At 45.6% G+C, this 23,873-nt stretch overlaps 1 protein-coding gene across 3 annotated transcripts in view; it reads right to left on the reverse strand.

The window, feature by feature from the left end:
* Positions 1 to 23,873, reverse strand: part of WDR7 (WD repeat domain 7) — a 418,087-nt gene that overhangs the window by 255,042 nt on the left and 139,172 nt on the right. For 2 of the 3 annotated variants that reach the window (XM_069746037.1, XM_069746036.1), the window contains 3 exons: positions 19,835 to 19,926; positions 11,823 to 11,909; positions 1,416 to 1,534 (listed from right to left, as the gene is read on the reverse strand). In XM_069746037.1, the coding sequence (XP_069602138.1) occupies positions 1,416 to 1,534; positions 11,823 to 11,909; positions 19,835 to 19,926 (298 nt within the window). The remainder of the gene's footprint in view (positions 1 to 1,415; positions 1,535 to 11,822; positions 11,910 to 19,834; positions 19,927 to 23,873) is intronic. The other variant, XM_069746038.1, reaches the window with a different exon arrangement.

A 23,873-nucleotide genomic window follows, 5' to 3' on the forward strand; every position in this document is an offset into this window, starting at 1 on the left:
AAGAGCAATAAAATAAACACACATCAGCAGGTGCAATGAAACATAACAGCCTCCTTCTTGCCACACACAGTGTGGGGGGTGGGCCTGTGTCTCACCACAGGAAGTGGGGGCGGGCCTATGTCTCGCTACAGGAAGTGGGGGCGGGCCTGTGTCTCACCACAGGAAGTGGGGGCGGGCCTGTGTCTCACCACAGGAAGTGGGGGTGGGCCTGTGTCTCACCACAGGAAGTGGGGGCGGGCCTATGTCTCGCTACAGGAAGTGGGGGCGGGCCTGTGTCTCACCACAGGAAGTGGGGGCGGGCCTGTGTCTCACCACAGGAAGTGGGGGGTGGGCCTGTGTCTCACCACAGGAAGTGGGGGCGGGCCTATGTCTCGCTACAGGAAGTGGGGGCGGGCCTGTGTCTCACCACAGGAAGTGGGGGCGGGCCTGTGTCTCACCACAGGAAGTGGGGGGTGGGCCTGTGTCTCACCACAGGAAGTGGGGGCGGGCCTATGTCTCGCTACAGGAAGTGGGGGCGGGCCTGTGTCTCACCACAGGAAGTGGGGGCGGGCCTGTGTCTCACCACAGGAAGTGGGGGGTGGGCCTGTGTCTCACCACAGGAAGTGGGGGCGGGCCTGTGTCTCACCACAGGAAGTGGGGGGTGGGCCTGTGTCTCACCACAGGAAGTGGGGGCGGGCCTGTGTCTCACCACAGGAAGTGGGGGGTGGGCCTGTGTCTCACCACAGGAAGTGGGGGGTGGGCCTGTGTCTCGCTACAGGAAGTGAGTGGTGGGCCTGTGTCTCACCACAGGAATTGAGGGGCATGTCATAGTCATACTACAGGAAGTGGGGACAGTCCTCAGTTTCGCTACAGGAAGCAGGGATGGGTCTCTGTCTTACTATATGAAAATGGGGGCAGGTCTCTGCCTCACTGCAGGAAGTGGGGGTGGGAATATTGGTTACACTGCATACAGGTTTAACAGGGAGGCAGGGTTTCCCTTTTAGACGACTGGCAGACACACAGCATGCTGGGAAGTAAGGCAAATGAATGTCTAGCACCTATAGTGCCTGCAGAATGGCAATAAAGAGGAACCACCACCAGAAAAGAAGTGGAAACTTACTGATTATAAACACCAGGAAAGCTGCTGGACATATTAGACAGGCATGCGTGCCAAAAGCAGCTTTCATTTGTTGCTTGGGTCAGAGACAACAAGGATATGACTTTACTCTCGTTTCGGCTGTAGGTTTTTGTTCCTGAATGTTGTTCATGAGATGCAAAACCACATATTAAAAAAGGTGGTCTCATCAAGAGACAACCAGTTTCAGAATGCGGCCCCAGGGGCGATCACCTGATGGCTTCATGTCCCAGTCCCGTTAACAGCCTGGCATTTACAATAGTAAGATAATATGATTTAGGAAACAGAAATGTGCTCTCACCTCCAGACACCGGTCCTGCCACCGTCTTGCCAGCATTTCCAGCAGTGGTGGTCTGAACTTTTCCAGCCCCAGCAGATCCGGCAGCATAACGCAGTGCATGGCGGCCAACTGGCTCCATCCTGCAGAAATAAAACGAGATGTGAGAATAGTAATTGCTTCATAGAAGAATGAAGAACCCTTTCCTGCACCCAGTATATCACTACTCGGGCAATGTCACCTACACATTACACAGTGATGTGGGAAGGCAAGGAGGACACCCATGAAAGTGTCATGAGAGGCGCACTGCTACTTTCTGCCTTAAAAGTATGCTTGGTGACCCCTTGGTGTGGCCAAACATTTAAGTGCAGGTTCCCACCTACTTATGGGAAGGTGCACTTAAATGTTTGGCCACACCAAGGGTTCACCACGTGCCTCTACCTGTTTGGAACAATCATTCTGTGTGCTGATAAAGCCTCTTTAAGAGCACCAAAATCATTTTAAAGCTAGATAGGACTTTGGGTGTGAACTACTCAATGGGTGGAACCTATAGTACCAGCCATTATGAAATTGGGTATATCGGGTATTGCAACTCAGCATTACTGCTTTAAATGGGGTTGAGCAATATCATCCAATCAATGGTTACAAATGTGACAACCCAAGGAGGCTGCCAACAACCCAAGTGTGTTCTCGCTTTCACATTTTCTCATGCAAAACATAACAGTCCGCTCATAAACTGCTCAGTGGGTTTGCCGTGTACTGGATATTTACTGCTCATGAAAAATTCAATGTCCGTTTTGCAGGGAAAGATTCTCGCCCAACTGTTATCCACCTGCCTTTAGAAAGGAGATAAGCAAAGGTGACAACCCTTCCTGCACACTTAAGAGGGGGATTTATTAAGACTGATGTTTTATATGCAAAACTTAATTGGGCCAATGCTATTAAGTAAGGCTAGTTTCACATTTGCGTTTAAAAACGCAGCGTTTAAAACGCATCTGCAAGTGGAGGAAAAAACGCATGTAAACGTGTACAAACGCAGCGTTTTTTAGACGCATGCGGTTAAAAAAAACGCCGCGTTTGTACGCGTTTACATCGTTTTTTTTTTCCTGCGTTTGCGTTTGTGGTGCGCATGATGAGAAATTTCACAAGAGAAAAATCAAGATAACCAGACACCGCCAATGGGACTACAGAGGGCGTGTATTAAAAATCCACTAGAAAACCCACTATAAATAGAAATCAAACCCCCTTCATCAACTCCTTAGTTAGGGAAAAATTTAAAAATATGTATTTATTTCCATTTTCCCATTAGGGTTAGGGTTAGAGTTTGGATCCCTTTATAACATTGATGGTGGGGGGTGGCTTATCAGTGTCTAGACTTGTTTTTCTCTATTGAAACGCATGCATTCAAAAACGCAACCAAACGCATGTGTTTACATAGACAGCAATACTTTTTTTGACGCAATCGAATGCATGCGTTTTTTTTGCGGCAAAAAAAGCCTCTAGAATTTACTACATGTTGCATTTCCGCGCCAAGACGCAAGCATCGAAACGACGCATGCGTCGTCAAACGCGTACAAAAAAAACCGCATGCGTTTTTAATGTTAAATATAGGAAAACAAGACGCATGCGTTTATATGCGTTACAAACGCAGCGGCAAAAAACGCAAATGTGAAACCAGCCTAACACACAAGTCTTAATAAGATTGGCAGATCTTAGGCTTTTTGCACCACAAGCTGGCATTTGTGCCAGCCGTAGGCAGTATAATGCCAATTTTTGCCTAAAATATGGTAAATCTGCCGAGCTTTGGTTAGTCTTGCAAGTAGATGTGAGAAAAATGATTGGCGGGACACTGATCCAAGTCAGAAGATTGTGACTCCCGGACCAGACCCCTGGGAGCCCCTCTCCGATGCATCTTCTGATCAACAGAGCTAATATAACGTCATGCTATGGCAACGATGACGTCACGCCGAGGATGCCGGCAGGGAGCAGCAAATTCACAGCGCTTTGGTACAGCAGATAAGGACTCGTGATGCGGCCGATAGAGCAGCGTCTTGTGAATAATATGGTCTCAACTCTTCTTGCAACTCTTGCTAAGTGCTGCCCACTTTTTAGAAAAGAGGTGATAAATCGGAATTAAGGTAATCTGAGGAACTGGTGCAGATGTGTTAAAGATGCAATGCAGCGGAGACGTGATAAATGTGCGTGACTTCACTGAAACTACGGAACAGTGTCCCCTTTTTCTCCTGGATGCAAAAAAGCAGCAGGTTGCACGTGCGTCCTGCAGCGATCCAGGTTTGTGTCACTTAAAGCGTACCTATTATTTTTAATGATAAACCCCCTAACATCTCTAGCAGATTGGTGGGAGTTCGGTTCCCAAGATTGCTCCAAAAAAAACCTCAGAAGCGCTCAGTTCCTGCGTAAGCTCATAGTACGGGCCAAGAGATGATGTCTCTGTGCACGCACTCATGGGGCGAGATAAGAACATGTTCAGGCTGGAATACCCCTTTTATAAATCATCTTTTTAAGGGGCTTGGGTGCAGCTGTAGAAAATGTTCTTCCATGCCAGGACGAGATGCCAGGGACAGCTGTATTACAACCGGGCTGGTATCCCGATGTAGCAGTAGATGCCTTTCCCTTCAGCTCCGCAATAGTCGGGGGTCCCAGTGGTCGATTTTCACCATCCATACCGTGATGACATATATAATTGATAAAACTTCAATGCAGATCATGGGGAAAACCTGTTTAATATCTCAGTGTGCAGCTTCGAGTCAGCAATCTCAAGGATGTGTCTTATTAAAGTGCTGCCCTGCATACAAATACCATATTCATGTTATTGGCGGTGTAATTCCCCGTACATATCTCCCCCCTCGGTGTTCTTCGGCTGGACAGTGGAAGAGAATATTAAACTCCCCACCCCCTGGGAACGTGCATACATGCTAACAATATTTTCTGAAGCCATGATAAGGCTCAGACATGGAGACAGTAAATGAAAAACTATCACAGTCAATGATTTCCTTGCTGCGCCTGTTCCCTTAACCCAAGATACTGCGAGCATGAAAGCGATGAAATCAAACAATAACCCTTTAAATGTTGCTTCCCGGGGGGGCAGACTATAGAGTCTACTGTATACTGCCTGCCAGTGATAAGGCAAAGAAATGGATATGCACAGTAAATCAATGGACGATCCTGCCCCCCCCCCCACACACACACACACACACACACCCCCCTTCCCCCCCACACACACACACACACACACACACACCTCTTCAATGTAGAATCCCCTCTCCGACGTGGTTGATACAGATTTCACCTGCCCTGGAAACCTTTCCCCGTGACGATATAGTCGTCACATGTAAAGACTTGGACGAGAGCTGGATTCCCAATCTTTGATCCATGCATGGTGAATCTGTGTACACCCAGCAGGTACTGCGGTCTGTCTGTGATGGATTTACGGTCGCCGAACTGGGAAAACTCAATGTGCCCAAAAATAATTGCATTTTTTTTTTCAAAAGCATTGCCAGAGCAAAAAAAAAAAAAAGCGTATAAAGTAGTTGTCAACTACCCATCCCCTACTCATAGTAAATAGATTACTGAGCGTGTGTGGGGGGGAAGGGAGTGGGCTATAAACACGAGCAAAAAACTCCCCAAAAACAAATAAATGATTAAATCTGTAATACAGAACATAAGAGCTCAAGCGGTCAACGTTCCAGGTGCATTAAATTTTACTCCGTGTGTGTGTACGTGAAGAAACCGGAAATGGGAGCAGAAGAAAGATCACAGTCTGTAAAGTCTCCCCAGGAACAGATACAGGAGCTTTTCTTCATGTTATCACCCTCTTAGCAATCCATCTCCTCCAGGCACAACCTCCAGAGACCACGGGGGTGGAGGGGGGGGGGGGTTCATGTCATTTCTAGCCCTTCCCTAAAGTGGCATTTACACTGGCCGATCATCAAGAACAAACCTTCCCAGGAACGCTCGATTCCCGATAGTCGGCCGGTGTAAGTAAGATGACGATCACCCTATGAATGCGCAATATGTTTGTTCGTTGAGTGAAATTATTCTTAACCTTTCTTTAAAAAAAAAAAAAAAAAGAAAAAAAGAAATCATCGTTCTCGGCAGCACATTGTGCCATGTAAAAACAACATGTGCTGCTGAGAATGTCAACAGTCTATGTGTCCTAAATAATCTATGCATATGAGAAGTGCGGTTGGCCCATTTATACAAGCTATTACCTTCGATCAGCAAGCATTTTGCCGATCGGTGGTGGTTTAATGGAAGTCATTGGCTAGTGAAAATGCAATCTTGGGATATGCTGTTTTTATACAACTTTCTTTTTTTTTAAGTGTTTTTCTGTGCGCAAAAGATGCCATACACCTCTATCAGCAGTTTATCTCACCTGAAAGAAAAGGATCTGGAATTATAATTCAAGATGCCCAATCCTCCTCACCCACAACATCATGTGTCGGAGGAAGAGTCACATCAGGTGGGTTGAGCTGGTAGTTATCTAATGATTATGGGGGGCTTTAATGTCATCCCCCCATTTACAGCCTATTAACTGCTCTTGTTAATCACAGCCTTTAATATTCATCTCTTCGACTGTACAGCCTTCAGTGAATCCCGGGGAGATGCTACACCTTTCTTCATATTCTCAGCCTCTTTACCAAACCACGGGCGGCTCCTGACATTCCCTCCCCCTTTGTCCAATATTGAAAACTTATCTTTTTAAGCTTACAATAAATAAGTCTAATATTTTTAGTTGATCGATTTCTTAATACCGTATAGCTTTATAGTAGACAGGTGACAAATCGGCTGTAGAGAGGGAAACCTTTTTGTGTCAAGTGAACCACATCCCATTGGCTGGGATCCCCGACTTCACTTTTGAGTAGCCGGCAAATCAGCAAAGTGGAGCCGCGAAAGAAAGCAGGTAGCTGGAGGTTCAGAGCGACCACAGGCTACTGAGCTGGTCACTGGACCAGGGTCTGGCAAATGTATACATTCACCACTTAGGTCACGTGAACATTTGCTACATCTGTCCAATTTAAAAGGGGGCAAATTAGGTCTCAATCCCTATGGCAGCCGACATACTGCACTGCTTTAGATTAGGTCACTCCTTCCCTCAACAATTTGCTGAGATCTGGGTGCACCGATAGGGGTCTGCTGCTGGGACCCCAAAAGAATGACATTTCCACTAACAGACGTGTGGCCAGATGTAGTTACAGGTACCTTCTGCCTCCTTCAAGTGAGAGAAGTACAAAAACAAAGCGTCAAAACACGCGCCCATTGTGCGGAGTTTATCTCCAGCCGGAGTGCGGCATCGGGGCGTCCGCCGAGATTATGCTTGAAAGAGATCTCACCCAGGGATAGCGGGGGAGATAGGAAAGGTCACTAGTTTATCTGCGGCTGCACATTCGAGGGACTCGGAGAAACTTCTGATTGTATTGATACATCTATAATGAAGGCCAGCAGTAACTGTATCACTAGACGATGAATATTTGCTCTTTACGCTTCTCCCTGACGCCTTCAGTTTCCAAAAATGTCACAACTATTCTCAAAACTTTTCTTTAGGTTAAACTAATTTAAAAAAAAAAAAAAAGGTCCACCATCAAGAGAAAGCAGGGTTTGGCCAGAGTCACCAACTACAGCACAGTATTCTTACAAGTGCCAGGGATAGGAATCGATTAAGATGATAAAAGGAGATATATTTGCCGGCTCTAACCCCCGTGGATAGAGGGGTGCTGGTAGCTCCAGTAGAAGGACAGGTCGATGGCCTGTTCTTCGGTCACTTGACCTGCGAGGCTTGTGATTTCCTCTGGTGATCTTCCATTCCAGTGTCCTGACCGCTGCAGACAATCTCAGTCCACCTCAGGAGTCAGGTGACTGAAGAATAGTAAGTTATCGCTTCATCATCATCCATAGACCACCAGGGTAGCTAGCACTAGATCTACAGGAGTTACGGCCAAGGAATATGCCAAAGCCCCAAGGACAAGGGATGAATTACTGATAGATAAGGGTCCAACCACTACGATTCCCATGGTCTATGGAACTGTTGTAGGCCCATGTTTTCAGCACTCTCTGGTAGTCCCAAGGACAGTGAATGTTCCCTAACAAACATTGTCTAGTGGCCGCAAATCACGCAGCTTCGGCGACAAACAATCTCCGAGCACGCCCAAAATACTGGGAGACCACCGGAGCATGCTCGGAAAACCCGAGTAACGATCACACGCGCTCATCACTAATAGCCACATTTCAAGATATATATAGTCATGGCTGAAAGTGTTGGCACCCTTAGAATTGTTCCAGAAAATTATTGCAATTACACACGCTTTGTTATACACTTTTATTTCCTTTGTGTATATTGGAACATCACAAAAAAAACATTTCACACAGAACCCCAAAAATTAGCTGGACAAAATTCTTGGCACCCTTAAATTAATATTTGGTTACACACCATTTGGAATAAATAACTGCAATCAATCGCTTCCTATCACCATTATCAAGCTTCTTAACCCTCTCGGCTAGAATTTTGGACGACTCTTCTCCTGTAAACTGCTCCACGTCTCTCATATCTGAAGGCGTCTTCTCACAACAGCAAATGTAAGATCTCTCCACAGGTGTTCAATGGGATTTAGATCCTGACTCATTGCTGTCACTTCAGACCTCTCCAGCACTTTGTTTCCATATATTTCTGGGTGCTTGATGAGTATGCTTGGGGTCACTGGTCCGATAGAAGATATATGACCTAGGACTTATACCCAGCTTTCTGACACTGGGCACTACATTGCAACCCAATATCTTTTGGTAAACTTCAGATTGCATGATGCCCTGCACACAGACAAGTCACCCAGTGCCAGAGGCAGCAGAACAACCCTAAAACATCTTTGAACCTCCACCATATTTGACTGTAGGTACTGTGTTATTTTCTTTGTAGGCCTCATTTCATTTTCGGTCAACAGTAGAATGATGTTCTTTACCAAACAGCTCTATCTCGGTCTCATTTGTCCACAAGACACTTACCCAGAAGGATTTTGGCTTACTCACGCACATTGTGGCGAACTGCAGCGTACGTTTTTTATATCTCTCGTGTAAGCAGTGGGGTCCCCCTGGGTCTCCTGCCATAGCATTTCATTTAATTTTAAATGCTGACTGATAGTTCACACTGACACTGACTCTTGAGCCTGCAGGATGGACTGAATTTCTTTGGAACTTAATTGGGTCTTCTTATCCACCATCCAGACTATCCTGCTTTGCAACCTTTCATCAATGTATTTCTTCCGTACAGGTGTAGAAAGATTAGCTGCAGTGCCATGGGTTGTGAACATCTTGATTATGTTGCGCTCCGTGGACAAAGGCACATCAAGATCTCTGGAGATAGACTTGTAACCTTGAGATTGTTGATATTGTTAAACAATTTTGGTTCTCACGTCCTCAGACAGTTCTCCTCTCCTCTTTATTTTCTCCATGCTTAGTGTGGCACACAGACACAAAAGGCAAAGACGGAGTCAACTTCTCCCAGTTTTCTCTGGTTGCAGGCATGATTTTCATATTGCCCACAGCTGTTACTTGCCATGAGTGAGTCTGAACGAGCACCACATGCATGAACCAAAGTTGTTTACCCACAATTTTGGAAAGGTTTTGTACGGCCGATTTCTAAGTTTTGTGTGAAATTTGTTCAATTTGTCTTTTTTTCTCTGTATATATTTTCTCTGTATATTCTTTGTGTGTCATAAATATATGACATACCTTGAAAATTCAACCATATTATATTATATACAGTGGGGAAAAAAAGTATTTATTTAGTCAGTCAGAAATAGTGCAAGTTCCACCACTTAAAAAGATGAGAGGCGTCTGTAATTTACATCATAGGTAGACCTCAACTATGGGAGACAAACTGAGAAAAAAAAATCCAGAAAATCACATTGTCTTTTTTAACATTTTATTTGCATATTATGGTGGAAAGTAAGTATTTGGTCAGAAACAAACAATCAAGATTTCTGGCTCTCACAGACCTGTAACTTCTTCTTTAAGAGTCTCCTCTTTCCTCCACTCATTACCTGTAGTAATGGCACCTGTTTAAACTTGTTATCAGTATAAAAAGACACCTGTGCACACCCTCAAACAGTCTGACTCCAAACTCCACTATAGTGAAGACCAAAGAGCTGTCAAAGGACACCAGAAACAAAATTGTAGCCCTGCACCAGGCTGGGAAGACTGAATCTGCAATAGCCAACCAGCTTGGAGTGAAGAAATCAACAGTGGGAGCAATAATTAGAAAATGGAAGACATACAAGACCACTGATAATCTCCCTCGATCTGGGGCTCCACGCAAAATCCCACCCCGTGGGGTCAGAATGATCACAAGAACGGTGAGCAAAAATCCCAGAACCACGCGGGTGGACCTAGTGAATGAACTGCAGAGAGCTGGGACCAATGTAACAAGGCCTACCATAAGTAACACACTACGCCACCATGGACTCAGATCCTGCAGTGCCAGACGTGTCCCACTGCTTAAGCCAGTACATGTCCGGGCCCGTCTGAAGTTTGCTAGAGAGCATTTGGATGATCCAGAGGAGTTTTGGGAGAATGTCCTATGGTCTGATGAAACCAAACTGGAACTGTTTGGTAGAAACACAACTTGTCGTGTTTGGAGGAAAAAGAATACTGAGTTGCATCCATCAAACACCATACCTACTGTAAAGCATGGTGGTGGAAACATCATGCTTTGGGGCTGTTTCTCTGCAAAGCGGCCAGGACGACTGATCCGGGTACATGAAATAATGAATGGGGCCATGTATCGTGAGATTTTGAGTGCAAACCTCCTTCCATCAGCAAGGGCATTGAAGATGAAACGTGGCTGGGTCTTTCAACATGACAATGATCCAAAGCACACCGCCAGGGCAACGAAGGAGTGGCTTCGTAAGAAGCATTTCAAGGTCCTGGAGTGGCCTAGCCAGTCTCCAGATCTCAACCCTATAGAGAACCTTTGGAGGGAGTTGAAAGTCCGTGTTGCCAAGCGAAAAGCCAAAAACATCATGCTCTAGAGGAGATCTGCATGAAGGAATGGGCCAACATACCAACAACAGTGTGTGGCAACCTTGTGAAGACTTACAGAAAACGTTTGACCTCTGTCATTGCCAACAAAGGATATATTACAAAGTATTGAGATGAAATTTTGTTTCTGACCAAATACTTATTTTCCACCATAATATGCAAATAAAATGTTAAAAAAAACAGACAATGTGATTTTCTGGATTTTTTTTTCTTAGTTTGTCTCCCATAGTTGAGGTCTACCTATGATGTAAATTACAGACGCCTCTCATCTTTTTAAGTGGTGGAACTTGCACTATTGCTGACTGACTAAATACTTCTTTACCCCACTGTATATATATATATATATATATATATATATACATACACACATACACACGTATTTTTCTGCGTATAAGATGACTGGGTGTCTAAGACGACCCCCAACTTTACCATTTAAAATATAGAGTTTGGGATATACTGGCCGTATAAGTCGGGGGTCATCTTATACGGCATGTGCGGAGATCTGAGGTCGCGCATATGGTGCAGGGAGCGGTCCCCTGAATGGTCCCTAAGGTCTGGAGGACAGGAGACTCTCCTTCAGGCCCTGGGTACAATATTCATGTAAAAAAAAAAAAGAATTGAATAAAAAATAGGGATATACTTACCTTCTGATGGCCCCCGGAGCTCTCCCGGTTCTCAGCGGTGCACACGGCGGCTTCTGTTCCCAGGGATGCTTTGCGTGAAGAACCTTTGTGACGTCACGGTCATGTGACCACAACGTCATCTCAGGTGATTCGCGCAATGCAGGATGTGCAGGATCATAGGTAGTCCATGGCCGCCGACTCAGGGACTGTGAACCAAATCTTAACTGCTGGTATCCAAGCCGCCACATTGATATAGCAGGCCTGGTGAGATGTCATAATTGTGGCACGACACGTGCGGAGCCCGGAAATTTAAAGAGGCGCTATGGGTAGGAGGTCGTGGTGAACTCTGAGCCTACGGCCCAGACCAGGGTCTTGCAAACCTGTTCTGCAGAACTCTACTTTTTGTCATTTTCAAGATTTCATCATCTTGAAACTATAGCAGAGATCAAAGTAGTGACCATGGGGACAAGGAATTATCTGGATTGCAGATCTTTATTTACACGGAGAAGCCTACAATTAAATTCTCCCCAACCTGACGTGGCTGAAAACAGGGAACAAAAGCGAGTATTCAACAGCACAATAAAATGGAGGAAAGACAAGACTTTGGGATTAGTCCTTTTAAACACAGGAAATAATACAAGTAAATGGAAACACCGCACATGTTGCAAAAGCAGTGACATAAAGACAGACATGAAAATAAAAAGATAAAGACAAGCAGTCAGAACAAAAGACAGCAGGAGAAAGGGAGGCAAAAAAATACCTTCATTGACTGAGAAACAGGAATGCAAAGAGCGATCAGACCCAGAGGGTTCGGAGTCAGCGCGAGCGGAAGCATCAGGCGCAACAGCTTTCAGAGGAAACAAGAGAAGAGAGACAGGAGAAAATGAGCTACAGTGGGGCTTCCAGTCCGAACAGATCAGTATATAAAGCAGAACACAGAAATACAGCTTATAGCAAGAGAGAAGAGACAAGCAGATCTCAGCCGCGCAAGCGTGCGAGCAAAAACACCGACACCACACAACACATCCCGGACAGTCCCATGTACTAGATCTTAACTTTTTTAACTAGACGTACAATTGGCCATGTAGGTCGATTGACAGAAATGTGCCCATTTGGATTAGTTTCATTCAGCTGTACAGTAGGATTTTAATTAAGTTGGTCAGCCTCTAAAAATCATGAAATGACTTTGCTCATTCTGTGCCAGTCTGTACAGTAAAGCTCACAAATGATCTACCGAAAATAGGAAGTGGGCCTACTGTGTGCTCTAGTGGACTGTGTGAAAACCACAATACTAGAAATGAAAACATGTGTGAATGAGCTCTGAAATAACGTCATTTTCTGATTTTACCATGACTCTGATCATTCTGACCAAGTTTGTACGGTAAAGTTGGCAAGTGATTAACCGAAAACAAAAAACGTCAGCACAATAATTCAATATTTTTAATATGGATGATCAATAAGAACAATATGGGAATGGGAGGGGGCAAAATAACACCAGTAAAGAGGATTTCAAGCTTCAGAAAACCCCTCCCCAGGTGGAGCTTGTTTTAAAAAAAAAAAAAAAAAAGTGTACTTTAATCACCCTCCACAGGCCCAGCCCTGAGTCTGTCGTCGATCTCGATGACTGTTGCTGTCAACAGCTCTGACGTGACATTGACAGCGCTGCAGTCAATCCACAAGTTCAGCAGCTTTACCCAAGTAGATGGTGCATGCTGCTAAAATCCACCGAGCTCATCGATAGGCTGCACCGCTGTCATCTTGACATCATCAGACACTGGGAGCAGCGGCGCAGACTCGGCGCTAGACACAGCGAAAGTGAATGTTTCATAACTTTATCGTGCAACAATTAAAGGAGGTTTTTAAATTTTGAATCCATCTTTATACAGCCTATTCAGGAAATTAACTCAACAGCGTGGGGGAAACCTCTGTTCACAGTCCTCATCTTTTGTATAGCGGTTATAAAGAGCGTCTCTCCCACTGGAGGACCTGTCCTGTCCTGTGTTACACTCATTCATTTGAATGGACGCGATGCAATACCTAATTTCACCAGTGGCGGCACTGCAGGGAAATTGAACACTAACTACCAAGGTTTCATCCCCCGATCGCTGGAGATCCCAGCAGAAATCTATCCAACGAGTAAGGACTGACTAAGGCTGGGGACCCTTTTAAGCCTTAGTTATACCGGACTGCACAGACCCCTTTTATGCTTAAGGGTATTACAAAATTGACATAAACCTTCCTAAATGGAGGGATACAGGTGCGGGATATTTGGTGCGGCAGCTTCCCTGTGTCTAATATGACTTTTTCTTTAAAACCCCAAAGCGTTCAGTGTGTCTAACAGGCAGTAAAAGGCGACACATGGAAGCAAAAAAAAATTTTCACAGCACTCCCTCCGTATTTATTTCACAATACGGTCACCGGTCGCCTCCTCTTTGTGCGTAAAATTAGCGCACGGTACCCTGTGGCTTTGTGAATTAATAATAGCGCCCTCGTTCCACGAACCATTTTCACTACTGGCATTTCCTCCGTGTGCCGACTGTTCGGAGGTAATAAAGAGAATTGCGGTGTAAGCGGCGCGGGGCGGGGGCCGCCATTACCATATGAAAGGGGATGAGGCCCTTAAGAGTGGCACATTGTATAACTGGAGGTCAATGTTAAGATTTAGAGGTCGCTGCCTCGCACTTCCTCCCTATGGAGAAATTACCATATGTCACGCACAGGCGGCTCTCGCTGAATGACAATGCGACCCTTTCCTGCACAAGTTAAACAATGTTTTTGTGCGGAGGCCTGTTTGCTTTTCATGCAGTTAACTCCTTTTGTCGCCCCGGGGGCATCTGCATGAAGACAATCCGTTTCATAATTCAATGCAAATGTATCCTAATGACAGCGAGGCACGTGTGAGGGGGCGAGGAGGCAGCGCTCCCCCCCAAATCTGGGCTTTAGCAGAACAAACAAGGGCTTAAAGCCCAGGACGGGTGACATTTGCATTCGGGCTCGGGACATAATAGGAATGTGCATTCTGAATATGTATGCCTTTCAGGCCAAATTACTGCATGAATGGAGGGAATTGGGAGGAGGGGGTCCGAAAAAGCTGCAATCATTATCTCTGGTTACTATTTAAATAGCGTCTGGGTGGGGAGGACTCATTAGCCGGAGCACATTGTGGCACTAAACAGGGCAACTGGAAGGATGCTGGCATGTGTAATGGAGCGCAACTATTTCTATTGTTAGGTTTGACTTTAATCGTTCCCTATATTGAGGCGTGTGTACCCACATAGGTAGACCCCCCACCATGCAAACACAAAAAATAAGACCGTGAAACTCCTATATACCTATCCCCCCGCCCCAAGAAAAAAACAAGTTATCATCATCTATCCATGGGACAAAAGATAACTTGCGGATTGTTAGGGGTCCAAACACTGGGACCCCCTGCAATCCTGAGATCGGGGCTGTGAATAGAGCAGAGTTGCACATGCTGGATCTTGACTCCATTCATTATCTATGGGACTGCCGGGAATGGCAGAGCGCTGTACTCATCCCATGGACTAAATAAGCAGAGGTGGAGCATGAGCGCTACCGATTTATTTAAAGGGGTTGTCCATAACCGTACAATTTTTATTTTTTTTTACTTTGAGCATAAGACCTGAGATAGATACGACTGACCGGTCTGTTGTGCCTGGTGCTCATCTCTGCCTGCACAGACCCTATGGCTCCGCTGACATTACGCTAAGAGAGCAGCGGCTTCAGCTCCGCTCTGTTGATAGGGTGTGATGGCTGATGTCATGCTGATTGACTGCCATCTCTCCGCTGCCTAACTGCAAGAGCCGGCTGTCAATCAGCATGACGTCAGCAGTCACGCCCCATCGACAGAGTCTGGAAGAAGAAGAGCTGCTCTGTTGATGTGGAGCAGCCGAATCGCCAGCAAGAGCAATCATTGACCTCTCTCAGCCGGCACCAGGTAGAACAGACAGGTAAGTAGCCTGATAGTTTGGGTTTTTTTTTTACTATGAGCCAAAAAACTAACTTCAGTCCTGGACAGCCCCCTTAAGACAGAGCTCCTTGAAGTTTTAAAGCCCCTGCTATTTGGGGAACCCCCGGTGTTTTTAGGGTCCCCAAACAGCCACCACGAACATCGATGCTGCTCTAGTCGTTTCTTATCTGCATTTTCATGCTCTACTTTTCACACCGTATGCAAATTCCCAATCTGAAGTCAGAGGCGGAAACAACGAGCCCAGAAGTCAAGGTAGTGGATATATCCATACACACAGTGTACATATATGTATTATCATTAGGAAAATCCCTTTAATAATTATTGCAGGGGAAGTTTACAACTGTTGACCACTAGTCTGATAGTTGGGGGGCACTTTCTGGCATTTACCTGCAATTACATAGATAAAAGACTCCAGTGAAATATAATACAGTGAGTGTCACAAGGCCTCGGTGCACCATGGAAGCCGCCTCCGGCCCAGGTACGATCCCGATCAGTCATTACCTCCACGAGAAACGCTGAGGACACAGTTAAATGTCACATCCTTAAAAATGTCCGTGTAGAACATAAATCTACATGTGTTGGAGAATTTTAAGCCGCTGCGCAGTCCTGTGCCAGGTTTACAATGATACTGCAGGCCTTCCGTGACTGCTGCCGAGGGAGGGTGCACATACTTTACAGTGAGGGATGGAAATGACTGCTGCCGAGGGAGGGCGCACATACTTTACTGTGAAGGCTGGAAATAACTGCTGCCGAGGGAGGGTGCACATACTTTACAGTGAAGGCTGGAAATAACTGCTGCCGAGGGAGGGTGCACATACTTTACAGTGAAGGCTGGAAATGACTGCTGCCGAGGGAGGGTGCACATACTTTACTGTGAAGGCCGGAAATGACTGCTGCCGAGGGAGGGTGCACATACTTTACAGTGAAGGCTGGAAATGACTGCTGCCGAGGGAGGGTGCACATACTTTACTGTGAAGGCTGGAAATAACTGCTGCCGAGGGAGGGTGCACATACTTTACAGTGAAGGCTGGAAATGACTGCTGCCGAGGGAGGGTGCACATACTTTATAGTGAAGGCTGGAAATGACCGCTGCCGAGGGAGGGTGCACATACTTTATAGTGAAGGCTGGAAATGACCGCTGCCGAGGGAGGGTGCACATACTTTACAGTGAAGGCCGGAAATGACTGCTGCCGAGGGAGGGTGCACATACTTTATATTGAAGGCTGGAAATGACTGCTGCCGAGGGAGGGTGCACATACTTTATAGTGAAGGCTGGAAATGACCGCTGCCGAGGGAGGGTGCACATACTTTACAGTGAAGGCCGGAAATGACTGCTGCCGAGGGAGGGTGCACATACTTTATATTGAAGGCTGGAAATGACTGCTGCCGAGGGAGGGTGCATGTACTTTATAGTGAAGGCTGGAAATGACCGCTGCCGAGGGAGGGTGCACATACTTTATATTGAAGGCTGGAAATGACCGCTGCCGAGGGAGGGTGCACATACTTTATAGTGAAGGCTGGAAATGACCGCTGCCGAGGGAGGGTGCACATACTTTACAGTGAAGGCCGGAAATGACTGCTGCCGAGGGAGGGTGCACATACTTTACAGTGAAGGCCGGAAATGACTGCTGCCGAGGGAGGGTGCACATACTTTATAGTGAAGGCTGGAAATGACCGCTGCCGAGGGAGGGTGCACATACTTTACAGTGAAGGCCGGAAATGACTGCTGCCGAGGGAGGGTGCACATACTTTATAGTGAAGGCTGGAAATGACCGCTGCCGAGGGAGGGTGCACATACTTTACAGTGAAGGCCGGAAATGACTGCTGCCGAGGGAGGGTGCACATACTTTATAGTGAAGGCTGGAAATGACTGCTGCCGAGGGAGGGTGCACATACTTTACAGTGAAGGCCGGAAATGACTGCTGCCGAGGGAGGGTGCACATACTTTATAGTGAAGGCTGGAAATGACCGCTGCCGAGGGAGGGTGCACATACTTTACAGTGAAGGCCGGAAATGACTGCTGCCGAGGGAGGGTGCACATACTTTATAGTGAAGGCTGGAAATGACTGCTGCCGAGGGAGGGTGCATGTACTTTATAGTGAAGGCTGGAAATGACTGCTGCCGAGGGAGGGTGCATATACTTTATATTGAAGGCTGGAAATGACCGCTGCCGAGGGAGGGTGCACATACTTTATAGTGAAGGCTGGAAATGACCGCTGCCGAGGGAGGGTGCACATACTTTACAGTGAAGGCCGGAAATGACTGCTGCCGAGGGAGGGTGCACATACTTTATATTGAAGGCTGGAAATGACTGCTGCCGAGGGAGGGTGCACATACTTTATATTGAAGGCTGGAAATGACTGCTGCCGAGGGAGGGTGCACATACTTTACAGTGAAGGCTGGAAATGACCGCTGCCGAGGGAGGGTGCACATACTTTACAGTGAAGGCTGGAAATGACCGCTGCCGAGGGAGGGTGCACATACTTTACAGTGAAGGCTGGAAATGACTGCTGCCGAGGGAGGGTGCACATACTTTACAGTGAAGGCTGGAAATGACTGCTGCCGAGGGAGGGTGCACATACTTTATAGTGAAGGCTGGAAATGACTGCTGCCGAGGGAGGGTGCACATACTTTACAGTGAAAGCTGGAAAGCCCCCCTTAGGCTATGTGCACACGTAAAATGGTACCCTGCAGATTTTTCTGCTGCAGATTTGATAAATCTGCAGTGGAAAACTGCTGCGGATTTACTGCGGTTTTCACTGCGGTTTTACAACTGCGGTTTTTCATAGGGGCAGTTGTAAAACCGCTGCGGAATCCACAGAAAGAAGTGACATGCTGCGGAATGTAAACCGCTGCGTTTCCGCACGTTTTTTTCCGCAGCATGTGCACAGCGTTTTTTGTTTCCCATTGAACTGTAAACGCATAGAAAACTGCTGTGGATCCGCATCGTGTGTACAGAGCCTTACATGGCTGATGAACCGTTTTGCTGACCCCGGCATACACGGCCTGTTCTCTGTGAAATAAGCTGCAGTCAGACTCCTCAGCGGGTCCGGCCGACTTTACCTTAAAGGGGTTGTCTGGTAAAAATAAGGATAGGTGATAACTTACCGATCGCTGGGATCATCACCGATCGGACAAACAGGGAAATGTATTCTATTTTTTTACCCTGTTACAAAACCGAGCGTCAGGTCTTACTATTCCGAATCCCAAATCCCGGATCCCCCAAAGTTATCGCCCATCCCTTGGATTGATGATAAAGAGGTTGTCCGGTGAAAACAAATTAACAAATGACCATTGTCCAAAGTGCATAATTCTATTAATATCTGCACAACAACTTAGAGAACTTGCTCTTTTTCTCTTTTGCGTTTTTGTTTTTCGCTCCCCTCCTTCCCAGAGCCATAACTTTTTTTATTTTTCCGTCAATATGGCCATGTGAGGGCTTATTTTTTGCGGGACGAGTTGTACTTTTGAACGACATCATTGGTATTACCATGTTGTGTACTAGAAAATAGGAAAATCCAAATGCGGTTAAATTGCAAAAAAAAAAAAAAAGTGCAATCCCATGCGTGTTTTTTGTTTGGCTTTTTTGCTAGATTCACCAGATGCTAAAACTGACCCGCCATTGTGATTCTCCAGGTCATTACGAGTTCATAGACACCAAACATGTCTAGGTTATTTTTTGTGAAGTGGTGAAAAAAAATTCCAAACTTTACTTTATATAAAAAAAAAAAAAAAAAAATAAATTGCGCCATTTTCTGATGCCCGTAGCCTCTCCATTTTTCGTGATCTCGGGTTGGGCGAGGGCTTATTTTTTGCGTGCCAAGCTGACATTTTTAATGATACCATTTTGGTGCAGAGACATTAGTTTGATCGCCAATTATTGCATTTTAATGCAATGTCGCGGCGACCAAAAAAACGTAATTCTGGCGTTTTAATTTTTTTTTTTTTTTTTTTTTAACGCTAAGCTGTTTAGCAACCAGGTTAATCTTTTTTTTATTGATAGATCGGGCGATTCTGAACGAGGCGATACCAAATATGTGTAGGTGTGATTTTTTTTTTAATTGTATTATTTTGAATGGGGTGAGAGGGGGGTGATTTAAAGTTTTATATATTTTTTTTCATATTTTTTAAAACATTTTTTTTCTAACTTTTGCCATGCTTCAATAGCCCCCATGGGAGGCTAGAAGCTGGCATAGCCTGATCGGCTCTGCTACATAGGAGCGATGCTTAGATCGCCTCTATGTAGGAGAATTACAGCATTGCTATGAGCGCCGACCACAGGGTGGCGCTCACAGCAATCTGGCATCAACAACCATAGAGGTCTTCAGGTGACTTCTGGTTGTTGTGCCAACTCACCGATGATGCCCGATCACGACAGGGGTCAGCGATGCGCGCATTTCCGGCCCGATGGAAGCGCTTGTTAAATGCCGCTGTCAGCATTTGACAGCGGAATTTAACTAGTTAATAGTGGCAGGTGGATCGTGATTCCACTCGCCGCTATTGCTGGCACATGTCAGCTGTTCAAAACAGCTGACATGTCCCGGCTTTGATGTGGGCTCAGCGCCGGAGCCCACATCAAAGGAAGAGATGCGACCTCTGCAGTACAACTATTTCGGAAAAATCCCTATTTATCGGATTTTGATGAACTGAACACATCGGCAGAAGCGAGACCCGTGTCGGGCCGATCTTCCAGGCTGTACATTGTAGTCAGACCTATCGATAACATTCCCTGGGAGGAGGCTTCCCCCTGTAATCGACGCTCCTGGGAGCGCCCTGGGTACCTTGCTTTATCTGTCCTTGCATTAGGTTGCTGCTGGAGCTTTGCGGAGAAGACTTTCCCTTCATCGATTCTGGAGAGCCGGACTTGGGAGGCCTTATGAAAGAGATGAAGAAAGAGACAAATGATTAAATACATATGGTAGCGGCTTCTGGGGGTCTGCGGCCCCTCTTACTCTGGCATTGGGAGACACTGATGGCGTTGGGTCAGGATAGATGGGACCGATACGCCCAGGAGGGCACCTTTCTACGTCACATCATCAGATCTAGTGGATGACAAACTAATTCATATTCATAGCCCCCGGGCATCCAAGAGGGTCTCGCACTAGGCCAGAACACAGCAGAATACCTTATTTCTTACTGTATAAGAAATAGTCTGACCACTCTCATATATATATATATATATATATATATATATATATATATATAATTAATGTCGGAGGCTTCCATGTACCACCGTTCGGAGCGCAATGTGAACAAAGCTTTAATTTAAAGGGGTTGTCTCATGAAGACATACTCAGTCATTAGGACATATGTATGTCACAGAAGCAAGAACCCCCCATCTCTGATCAATCCTCCTATAATTCGTCCTTTAAAGGGAATCTGTCATCAAGTTTTTGCCACGTAGTCTGAGAGCATCATGATGTAGGGGCAGAGATACTGATTCCAACAATGTGCCACTTGCTGGGCAGCTTGGTGCAGTTTTGATAGAATCAAAGTTTTTCTCTGCAGCAGATCTAGCAGTTGTCAGAATGCTGAGCTGTGTATAACCCCGCCCTCACCACTGATTGGCTGCTTTCTGTATAAACTGCCAATCAGTGGTGGGGGCGTGGTCTTACAAAGGTCATGAATACGGAGGACTAGGAGGTAACAGGTTTACTACTCCACTAGTGATAAATTCCTGGTTACAAAACAGTGATCGTATCAAAACTACAGCAAGTAGCCCAGTAAGTGACACATCGCTGGAATTGGGGTCCTTGCACCTACATCATGCTGATCTCAGATGAGGTGGCAAAAAGCTGCTGATGAATTCCCTTTAAGACAGACTAAGGCTCTGCTGAACTCAAGCCGTCTCTGTGTAATATGGCCATTTATCTGACTAGCTGCCATGTGATACTAAGAATGAAAGTGTGACTATAGATTCCTATGTCAGAGTTTGCTGCAAGTTGGGGCCAAATTGTCTTGAGGTTGAAGGGAGTGTGACGATTAGGTCACTGAATGGGGGTAGCGCAAGTCATGGGCCGACCCTTGAAACGTGATCATGGGTATTAACAAAGGTGGAGGTATGGCTTGGCTCATAGCACCGGTCTTAGTCTAAATAAAGATGAGCGAACTGATTTGTACGCCGTGTCAGTATCCCACGGCTGCAGACCGCCTCTTATCCACCGGTAACTCATATGATTAGTAGGCCTGGAGCGACTTCATGCGTTAGTCACACTGCAGTGAGGGCTTCGCGCTGGGCCTATAAATCCGAACAGGAGTGAGGGATACCAACAAGTAGGAGGTGGTTCGCAGTGCTCCATCCGGCGACTACCAAAGGCCGACGTGGCCACGGGACCAGAGCGACGCAAATTTATTGTGATCATCGTTTTTGCATGCATAAAAATAATTGAATTATGGTAATGAGCATTTCTATGGTCATTCTTAAGGAAATTACCGGCCTAACAATGAGGAAGCGTGCGTTCCCAAGAAAACTTGTCTAAAGTGGCCATCATTTATAGGTTTTCCCGTGAAGCTAAACTGGACCACAACTCTACACAGTTGGGGCAAAATTGTGACATAAGAATGAAAGGTTGCCAGTCACTTATCGACCATTGCACAAAATGAAAAAATCGGACCATCGCGTCTGCGAGTTGCAGCCGTCTCACAATTTTACCGCGACTCGTACACGACAGTCCGTAACCTTCTAACGTAGGCTGTGTCTTATCATCTATCCTTAACAAGATCTTGAAAATGATGAACTGAAACACAACATCTATTAGAAAGTTGCAGAACTTTGCATTATAGAATGTCAAAGTTAAAAAAAAAAAAATTAAAGGATATGAACACATTTTGGGACATTTTGTTTTCTTAAATTTATGTATTTGTAGTTAAAACTAAAAAAAATTTGCAATTGGGTTTCAGAAAAAATTGGCTTTTACAGGCTCTTTGTTTCCCTGCAAATTGCTGGATGCAGCATGATGTAACCGAGAGTCCACAAATTAAGGGTATGTGCACACGTCAGGATTTCTTTCAGAAATTTTCCTGACAAAAACCGGACATTTCTGCCAGAAATTCGCATGCGTTTTTACCGCGATTTTACCGCGTTTTTACGCGTTTTTGATGCGTTTTTCCCAAACGCATAGAATTGCGGGAAAAACGCAGAAAATCCGCAAAAATAATGAACATGCTCATTTTTTTTACCGCAATGCGTTTTTTTTGCGGAAAAGAACGCATCCATGTGCACAAAACATGCAGAATGCATTCTAAGGCTGGTTTCACATTTGCGTTTTTTGCCGCTGCGTTTTTGCGCAAAAAAAGCATGCGTTTTTTTCCTATACTTAACATTAAAAACGCATGCGGCTTTTTGCATGCGTTTTGCCCCTTTTTGCAGCCGCATGCGTCTTTTCTATGCATGCGTTGTGTTGCAGAAATGCAACATGTAGTAATTTTTTGCAGCGTTTTTTTGCGGCAAAAAAACCTATTGCTGTCTATGTAAACGCATGCGTTTTTAAGCACATGCGTTTGGTTGCGTTAAAAACGCATGCGTTTTTATAGAAAAAAAACAGAAAACACACTGATATGCCACCCCCCACCATAAAGGTGATAAAGGGATCCTAACCCTAACCCTAAAGGGATCCTAACCCTAAAGGGATCCTAACCCTAACCCTACCCCTAACCCTAGGGATCCTAACCCTAACCCTAACCCTAAGGTTTAGGATCCCTTTAGGGTTAGGGGTAGGGTTAGGAACCCTAGGGTTAGGGTTAGGATCCCTACCCCTAACCCTAGCTATTTCTGATTATAGTGGGTTTTTTACTTGATTTTGATGATTGGCAGCTGTCACACACTTCTCATCATGCGTTTAAAAAACGCAAACGCATGAAAAAACGCATGTAAACGCGTCAAAACGCCGTGTATTTTTCACCACATGCAAAAACGCATGCGTCTAAAAAACGCAGCGTTTGCACGCGTTTTTTCACCATGCGTTGTTTTTTTAAACGCATGCGTTTTAAAACGCAAGTGTGAAACCAGCCTAAATGATAGAATGCATAATATATGCGTTTTTAATGAGTTTTTATAGCGTTTTTAGCGCGAAAAAAACGCAAAAAAACCTGAACGTGTGCACATAGCCTAAAGAGTATGCAACACTTTTATTTGCCTTTTTCTGATCTCCCCTCAGCAGATTTATGACCACATCAAAGCTCACATCGGCTGTGATGAGCTCAGAAGAGGACAGATACAAATAATTAAAAACACTCTTAAAAGTTAAGAAAGAAAACTGCCCCCCACCCCCACACCCGTTTCGCACTGTCCAGGACTTGGAGATTGATGACCTATCCTTCAATAGGAGCTGAGCTGAAGTACCCAAGAATGGACACTACACTATGTATAGAGTGATACTGTTCTGGCTCTGTATATCGTTCACTTATGGACCTATCCCGATATCAGGTCATCAATAGAGTTGGTGCGAAAGGATTCACATATCACAATCCATCGTGGTCTTTGGCCACTGGACGGGAGGAGAAGAACCTTCTCTTAGCCGATTGCATCTGTGGCTCTTCTTTTGATTAGCCGGCCTGGTGTGGCGTCACACATATGGCACAACACAACAGTGACATCGCACCAGGCCGGCTAATCAAAAGAAGAGCCCCGAGTGCCATTAGTTTTGAGGTGGTTCTCTGGCTCCCATCCAATGGCCACAAACCACTGTCGTGATCGATTCGATGGATGGGGACGTGCAAATCACTGAACGCCAACTGAAATCATCAATATCTAAGACTTGGACGACCTCTTTAAAGACAAAAGAAAAACCTGAAGCAAATATACTCGGTTGCGTGTCTGGT

Source organism: Ranitomeya imitator, chromosome 1, assembly GCF_032444005.1.
Source record: "Ranitomeya imitator isolate aRanImi1 chromosome 1, aRanImi1.pri, whole genome shotgun sequence".
NCBI classification, from domain to species: Eukaryota; Metazoa; Chordata; class Amphibia; order Anura; family Dendrobatidae; genus Ranitomeya; species Ranitomeya imitator.